Source organism: Argentina silus (genome assembly GCF_951799395.1).
Source record: "Argentina silus genome assembly, chromosome: 9".
Classification (NCBI taxonomy): domain Eukaryota; kingdom Metazoa; phylum Chordata; class Actinopteri; order Argentiniformes; family Argentinidae; genus Argentina; species Argentina silus.
Genome location: NC_139663.1, coordinates 3,443,142 through 3,452,080, shown reverse-complemented (window position 1 = coordinate 3,452,080; position 8,939 = coordinate 3,443,142). Strand labels below are relative to the sequence as shown.

At 43.8% G+C, this 8,939-nt stretch overlaps 1 protein-coding gene across 1 annotated transcript in view; it reads right to left on the bottom strand.

The window, feature by feature from the left end:
• Positions 1-3,881: 3,881 nt before the first annotated feature.
• Positions 3,882-8,939, bottom strand: part of gsg1l (gsg1-like) — a gene marked incomplete at both ends in the record, with an annotated part of 18,451 nt that continues 13,393 nt past the window's right edge. Inside the window, 2 exons of the mRNA XM_083676763.1 lie at positions 3,882-4,242; positions 6,172-6,283. Coding sequence (XP_083532889.1) covers positions 3,882-4,242; positions 6,172-6,283 — 473 coding nt within the window. The remainder of the gene's footprint in view (positions 4,243-6,171; positions 6,284-8,939) is intronic.

The following is an 8,939-nucleotide window of genomic DNA, read 5'->3' as shown; positions in this document are numbered from 1 at the left end:
CTGTGACCTGTACATGAGTAAAGGCTATAAACACCTACGTAAATGGTTCTGATAGTTATATCACTATGGCTCCATTGAGTGTTTTACCTTATGTTCTTGCTATTGTTAATTTATGCTAAACAAACTCATCTCAATCCAAAATTAGTTTTCTAAGTGTAGTGAAAGTAATTCTGAAGGCATCTGTAGTCAATGTTCTTATGTTCACTACAAGGTTAGACAGTGAGAGAAGAGAAAGAAATGCAGTGAAGGTGATGGACCACTTAAAACAGGATCAATCACTAATTTTGGGCACACTCCCTATGTGTGTGTGTGTGTGTGTGTGTGTGTGTGTGTGTGTGTGTGTGTGTGTGTGTGTGTGTGTGTGTGTGTGTGTTGTGTGTTTGTGTGTGTGTGTGTGTGTGTGTGTCCTCTCCACCTCTCCACGAGTGGTTGCCACTTATGACAGAGGCCAAGAAACATACTTTCCTTGAGTCTCCGCTTCCTCCACTGCTATTTAGTATTCACACCCCTATCCCCCTACTCTATGACAGCAGAGTGGGGGGGTAGGGGGGGTGGGGGTAGTGGGGGGGGGGGGTAGGCAGGATGTAATAAGAATCTGTGAGAGTGTGCGAGAGCAGAGTGTGTATGAATCAGTCTGACATTCCCATTAGCCTTGCAAGTCTAGGGCCTGTGTGTGTTTGGTCACACCACAGCATTATGCTCGGGGCTGTGATCTTAGTATGGTATTACCACAAATGTGCTTTTCAAACACTGACCCTGTAACACAACTCCAAACACCTGCCCTAAAGCTAGGGAGAGATTGGGGCAAAGAAGGTTGAAAGCCCCGCTTAATCTGTGACCCGTTCATCTCTTTACCAACATGGATCCTATGGGAGAGAGAAACACAATTATCATGTCCTGTATCTCTCTCTCTTTCCTCACCCGCTCCTTCTGTTTTCCACAACAACCTGTTTTTGTTTGAGAAAACATCATGCACAATTTCCCTTTCAATCACTCTCTAATTCCCCTGGATGGATGAGTCGTTATTAACCTGCTGTAAATGAATGAACCGGAACAAGTGAGGGAGAGAGCATTGGGGGAACAAAGCGAGTGGCTGTTCCAGTAATCGTGAACCCTAACAGCTTTTACTGTCCTCAGTGTGAACAACGTTTACATTACATTTTACATTTATGGCATTTAGCAGGCGCCTTTATCCAAAGCGACTTACAACAAATACATTTGTTTAAGTAAGTGAATCATCTATCCATCAGTCATCATAACAAAAAGTAATCTATGCTAGGACCAGGGGCTATTGGCAGTTACAATGCTTGAAGAAGGAATAACAATAATAATAATAATAATAATAATAATTATTTTATTTTTTAATTTATTTATTTACTGTAGAGAAACTTGTACTGGGGGGTAGTGGGGACGAAGAGGTCTTTGGGAGGGACAGTTAAAATGTAGCCTGAAGAGATGGGTCTTCAATCTATGGCAGAAGATAGGTAGTGACTCTGCAGTCCTGACAGCAGTGGGAAGCTCGTTCCACCAGTGGGTCGCCAGGACAGTAATGATGAAGTGTCTGTTCATGTGGTTCTTAATAACATCATCACAGTAAATAGTGCATCTAGTACCCACTTCATTTGACACATCCCAATTGGGCTACTATAGCTATATATACTAAAATCAGATGTGCTGCGTAGAAATGACAATGTTTCATGTCTGAACTCCCTTCTTCTTTTACCATCATCATGTCTGCACTCGTCATTTCATTTCTGTGGTACAAGCAGTATGCTTGTAGTAGCTTTAGTCTGGTCTTGAGGCCTTCTGGTCTTGTCTGGTATGACTAGCATTAGCCGTTAGCTATGACATCAATCAGGTGTAATTTGAAGTGCCTGGTTGGCCCAGAGGGGAATCTGCGGCATGTGCTAACTGATCCAGCACTCGTCCGACACACAATTTTATGACTTACAGTAAATATTCTTTGAATTAAGAGCCCAAGAATCTCATAAATTCTCTGTTTCCCTTTTTATACAAAAAAAGCCCTGTGTGTGTGTGTGTGTGCGTGCGTGTGTGTGTGTGCACTACACCACTACATGGCAAACACTACTACATAGTGGAACTACTCCCCAACACTACCAGGCCTACAAGCTCAGGTAAGCCCTCTGGCCCTCTGTTTTCTAATAACAAATAACAACAAATAACACTTTTGAAAACAATTAAATATTGCCCAATGAAAAGACAAGAAACAGGGTTGCATATACATAAATATATAAGTAAGTACATTCAAACAAATATTTTGTCAATTTTCATTTGTCACCAGAGCGTTTACATCAGTAAATGACCCCCAAAATGACCGAAAATATGCTTTTGCCACGAATCATTGCTTTACGACCAGGGGTTAAATTGGAGTGTTGGAGAGGCGATGGAACTTGCATTCAGAATGCATTGGCACAGATCCCTTCTGACGAGCTGACATTTTTACGTTCGGCTGCTACAATATATCTCCCAGCCAATTTAATCCCTGTTTTTTACAATCCAGCAAGGTTTACACACAAGGTACATAAACAGGCATGGTACATTACACTGTAAGCTTGTGGTGAAAAACCATACAACAGTGTCTTCTTCTGGGGACCAGCTGGGGGTGCTTACTTTTGTGTCAGTCCAGCACTAACACGCCTGATTCAACTTTTTAGTTCCTCAGTCTAAGTCCAACAGTAGTAATGATTATAGTGCTGACAATGTTTGACAATGTTAAGCTAATTTCCCACTCTGAATGTGTATGATGAGATGAAGGTGGTGAGTTAGTGCTGCGCTGACACAAAAGCCTGCACACCTTGTGGTTCGCAAGGACCGAGACTGAAAGACACTGGTCACAATGAACCTAGAAGAATGACACCACTCAGGCTTTTGCTAATAACAGTGACTAAGAGATGATGTTCTGTTTTGGGCTGCTCACTTACATAACTATACAGTACAGCAACACAGAGGGGTAACAATCTCTCTTTTACCTCAGTGAAATCATTGTTTTACCCCCTCGAAATAACAAGGCATATTCAAGCAAGAATGGGAACGTACTTAACGCATCCTGTATAATTCCTGAACATCAAATAGTCTGTCATTTATACTGTAAATCTATACTGTAAGCAAACACGTTGTTACTGTGCGAGAGGAATTGTATTGTATAGTGACCTACTGGTCGGTTGTCCATTGCTATGGTTACAGATGGAATATAGTAGTTGTGCGGCAGTGTTTAAGGTTCCTATCAAATAATCAGGGATATGGTCAAAAATAGACATTCAAGAACAGAAATCTTTATCGATCCCTAATGAGATTATGACATCTTTTACTTCCAAATATCACTTTTCTTTACTGTAACATTCAACGTCATTATGCAAGGGCATGTTTTCAAGGTTTCAGAAAATGTCTCTATACCCTCATATACAATATACTGGAAATATCACAATTCTTATACTGAAATATTGATTTAATACACTTTCCTTTTCTCCCTCCCCCCAAATCGAAAAGAAGCCCCTTCATCACAGTTCAAAAGGTCATATATTAAAACATTTTTATAGTAAATAAGTCAATTCCCTTCTTAAGACTTTTCGCTTTTACTCACGTTTCTTCATCAGTTTCTATTTTCTTCATATCAGTCCTGCAATTATCTATCTCTGTGGTTGCCCCTGACAGCAAGGCAGCCCCTAAAGTCTCTGCTTCTTCCAATGTTTGGGGAGTAGTAGTTGGCGGGGTTTCCTCATAGTCTCTCCTTCCTCATAGTCTCTCCTACTTGTACCTCCCACTCCCCCATGTTCCCTCCCCCATACTAACAATACCCTTTCCTGTTCCTCATTGCCCCTCCCCTTTATGCATACCCCCTCACCCCCCTCCCCCTCCCCCTCTCAGCACTGTTCCTCCCCCAGTGACTCGGAAGTCTCCCCCAGATCTATAGAGGTAGAGGGTCCTCTCATTTTCCCCCGTCCAGGTCCCCCAACGAGCCCCCCTCCAGGGACCCCAGGCACCCCTGGTACCCCAGGAACCCCGCCAACATGCCCTGGGTAGACATCCACAGAGCTGGAGATGGACTGGAGTGAGCGATCCCGGAAGTAGTGGAAGGCCTCCTGGTCCAGGAAGTTCTGCTCCTCCCTCAGGCCCTGCTCGAAGAGCTTGCGCTTGTGGCGGAACTCGATGACGGTCTTGGTGTAGGAGTTGAGGGTGGTGACGGACGCGGCCATGCAGCAGGTGAAGGACCCCCATGCCAGGCTGGGGGTGAGAGGAGGGGGCCGGGGGGGGGGGGTGTGACAGAAACACCACGTCACTTCCTATCATGCTTGCATGACAGACAGACAGACAGACAGACAGACAGACAGACAGACAGACAGACAGAAAAGGTAGACAGACAGACATACAGACACATAGACATACAGACTGAAAAGGTAAACAGACAGACAGACAGACAGACTGAAAAGGTAGACAGAAAGATAGACAGACAGATATGATTGGGTTTAGCTGTCTATTATTTACCAACCAGATACTGTACTTCCACCAATGCCAGAGGATACCGAGACAAACCAGAAAGTATCCAAACAACTAAAACGTTTATTCAAACATTCCCCTCCACACATTTAAAAGGTCCCTCAGTCTTATATCGTCAAAGAAAAAAAAGTTGCCCGAGAAAGAAAAGAGAAAGGAGGAGAAATTGGCCAGATGGCGGAAGACAAATTAAGCAATCTCCTGGCCCTAATGGCAGAAGCATCTGGGGCAATTCAGTCAATGTAAATACCACTTCCCATCTCCGCTGATGGTCCATACACCGTCCACAAGAGCTCTCAACCAGACCCCCCGAAATAACACACATAAATAATAGGTTGCAAATTAGTGCGTCCGCCATTATGGCTTGAACAGGGAGCCTGGAACATCCGGTGCACAGAGACATTCTGTATACTTGTATGAATTCTACTGTATTAATACTGTATGTCACACTCTAACATGCACTATGATTCACAAACAGGAAACACACTTGCCGCTTTTCGGCATCGGTGCCAGTGTGTGCCAAGGCTTACTAACGGCCAGCTAGTGCTCAACGCCCGGTGCTTCGAGACTAGTGAACGAGCCTGTTTGAGTTTCCACAACTGGGCTTTCTAGTCCCGCCTTGTACATGATCTCTAGTTTGTTTACATTCTGCAGTTCGTAAAATGGTGAATTACATGGAAACAACATGTCAAATCTTCCGGTTTCCTACCAGGTTCTTCACTAAGTGTAACATTTTAGTTGTAAACTGTTTAGTTTGAGCACCAACTAAAGCTCTCGGATAATTAACAATATCCTGCCTCGCTCGCTATACTAACCCTCGCTCTAAACCACTTCCCTAGCCCTGTTAGATCTCATCTGAACCAGTGGGGTATAGGAGGCTAGAAGCCTGAGAATAGGCCCAGAGTACGCACAATGCCCGGGAGAGACTGGAAAAGGAATAGGCCTTGGCACACACTGGCGTAAGCCCCGCAGTGGAAAGCCGGCTATTGTTTATTTCCCTGAAAACCCCCTCCATTTGTCCATTCTCTCAATTATTCTCGCACTCTATTCACTCGCTCCGTCCTTGACATTACCGTCTGCCGACGTACAAATCAGCCGACACACCTCAGACAACAGCTGCCACCTCATTCTAGCTCAAGGAGCCTACGTAGAGGAGGGAGAAAGTCCAAGGGGAATCTCGTTAAGGTAATAAGAAATAGAAAATCTGGCATATTGGTTGGCGTTTCTAAACAGCACGTTCATACCGGTCGTCAGCGTGTTTCTATGGAGACGTCGCTTGCATTCTAAGGTGGAATGTTTTGTTTCAGAATGTTCCAGTTTCATCGAGATACACCAGTGAGGTAGACACAGTGGAAGGGAGGAAGGTTAATGACGATGACATAGCCTACTGCATGTGTCAGTGCAGGAGTTAACCAATGTGTGCCTGTTGTGTTGCTATGGCATTCTCAGAAGATGGAGGACATACAGTACTCTAGTGGAGGGGAAATGATATAGTGGGGCAGTAGTCCTGCCGGCATGTGTTTGTCAATCATCTGGACAGACAGACAGACAGACAGACAGACACACTCACACTCACACTCACACTCACACTCACACTCACACTCACACTCACTCTCACACTCACAGACATCAGACAGGGAGGGAGACAGTGGTACTGACCAGAAGGACCACCCGTAGTCCCAGCTGTGTGGTCTCCAGTCTTCAGGACCCAGACTAACGGTGATCTGAAAGACCTGTGTGTACATCATGTGTGCCACCATGCCCAGGAGACCTGTGCAGATACACACACACACATGCAAATTGTACTTAAAATGAACACATGCAAGCCAGAAACAGATATACTCACACAGACACCCGCATGGGAAATCACATACTGTACTGTACATGCATGCACGGACACATGCACGCACACACACCTTAACTACAGTAAATCACATACTTCATTAGTGAGTATGACATCAATTACTATTCAGTGTGCATTGATTAAGTATGCCAGTCATCAGTATTAGTTGTCATATATTCAATGACAGATTGCCTTGTTATCAGTCATAAACATATGAATATGATTAAAACACATTTCATCAATGGACATTATTCAACATGAGAATGAACATTTGTTTCAAGTTAATGTTCTATGTTCATGCATTACAAAGCCATCATGTATAGTTTTTATGTGTGTTTAGCCTGAGGTGTGTGTGTGTGTGTGTGTGTGTGTGTGTGTGTGTGTGTAGGAATTTCACCCTTGTGAGATAAGATGTCCTGCAGTTCCAAAAGCGTTTAGTCAAGTAACAAGTTTATTGTCCAAGCAAAATACTATTGTACGGTACACAGAGTATAACGGGTAAATGAAAGGCAGCTCAAATACAACTACATGTTTGAGAAACACACATTTTATACAAGAGACCCCAAAGGTGTGGTGACCTGAAAGTGGGGGAGGTTAACAATAGCCTGTCTGTCCACCATTTAGAGTGGCAGGTAGCAGTTTCAGAGGTGACGCTTATTCGTTGTTCCCATATGGTGAGTAGACAGACCTGTTTGATATCATTGATCAAATTTCCTTCCAATGCTGCTTCTGACATTGGTCAGTCTTCCTCTTTGATCAGTGATCTCTAGGACATTTTCCACAGGGCATATGGTGACTAGACAGACCTGTTTGATAGCATTATCATTGATCAAATTTCCTTACAGTGTGTGTGTATGTGTATGTGTGTGTGTGTGTGTGTGTGTGTGTGTGTGTGTGTGTGTGTGTGTGTGTGTGTGTGTGTGTGTGTGTGTGTGTGTGTGTGTGTGTGTGTGTGTGTGTGTGTGTGTGTGTAAGAGGTGAGAGAGCTTGGTCACCTACCCTGTGCTGCCCTGTGTGCAACAGTAAATTAACAACAGCAGATCCAGATTTATGATTCACTATAAAAGGACCATTACTTATCCTTGGACTTCACAGGACCGCCACAGACGCTTCTAGGAAAATATGTGTGTGTTTGTGTGTGTGTGTGTGTGTGTGTGTGTGTGTGTGTGTGTGTGTGTGTGTGTGTGCGTGCGTGTGTGTGTGTTTGTGTGTGTTCTCAATTAGAAATATAGGTGCTCCTCATCAACCAACACACCAGCAATGGGAATGTTTATGATGTTACATAACTGTGAAGGCTCCTTGACCTCCGCTTTATGCATGAGTATAAATGCATATGTGGGTGTATCTGCGATGTGTATGTGTGACCAACCAGGGTTGTCTTCAGGGTCTCTGACTGATTACGGGACGTTGATTCCAAACCACCTCCTCTACATACTGTGTGTGGGTGTGTGGGTGTGTGTGTGTGTGTGTGTGTGTGGGTGTGTGGGTGTGTGGGTGTGTCCTGCTCCCTCCGGAGCGGATCTGGGCTGGTTAAGCCCAGCTGTCGTAACTCCAGGACAGCTGTTGCTCTCTGAGTCTGGGATGATTAGATTCATCTACTGGCTACATCCACTGTTCACTTTAGCCTTCAATGTGTCTTACTACAGTACTTCTACACACACACACACACACACACACACGCACACACACACACACAAAAGTCAGTTATACGCAAGCATATGAAATAAGGATTTGGTCCATAGAGGATTGACTCATACATTGATTTATGCTGCAACCTCCTATTGTGACCTTAGTCAATACCTATTAAATATGTATAGTTTATTGCAGTTCATATTGAGCCAGGGTGAGTACTGCGCTAGAAGTGAGTACTGCTTTGGTCCAAAGATTGGAAATTGTCCAATCATCACGCCCCAGTTCCTAGGTCTAGAGTACATCTGGTGTAAATGTCAGCCACTGGATGTAGTCATTACTCATTGGCGTCTGTAGGGGGATACCTATGGTGCTGACCTGCTCTAGGCTAAGGAGACAGACGACACACAAGTGAACGACAAAAAAACAGGGGAGGAAGGAGAGGAAGAGAGACCATGTGAGCAAGATAGAGAGAGGGAGGGAGGGAAAGAGAGAGAGAGGGAAAGAGAGAGATAGAGAGAGGGGGGGGGGGGGGGGGACAGGTGGGACAGGCCAAAACACGCCAAAATACGACAGATTCCTAAGCTACCTCTCTTGGAGCTTCAAGTAGACTTAGAATCAGAAACAGAATCTGAATCAGAATCAGAATTCTTTTATTGGCCAAGTATATTTGCACATACAGGAAATTGACTTGGTGCATGGGACATAAAAAACTATATATAAGCAAAATATGACCACATTGTTAAAATAGCAAAATATTAACAAAATAGCAAAAACTAATTTACAAAATCGAACAATAAAACAATAAATTATGTAGGCTGTGCAAGGCAATGAGGCAAGAGGCTGTGAAATGGGTAAGGGGCATGTACATTATAAATTAGAATAATTTTAAATAATTATAAATTACACTGTCAGTGCATTGTGTGTGTGTGTGTGTGTGTGTGTGTGTGTGTGT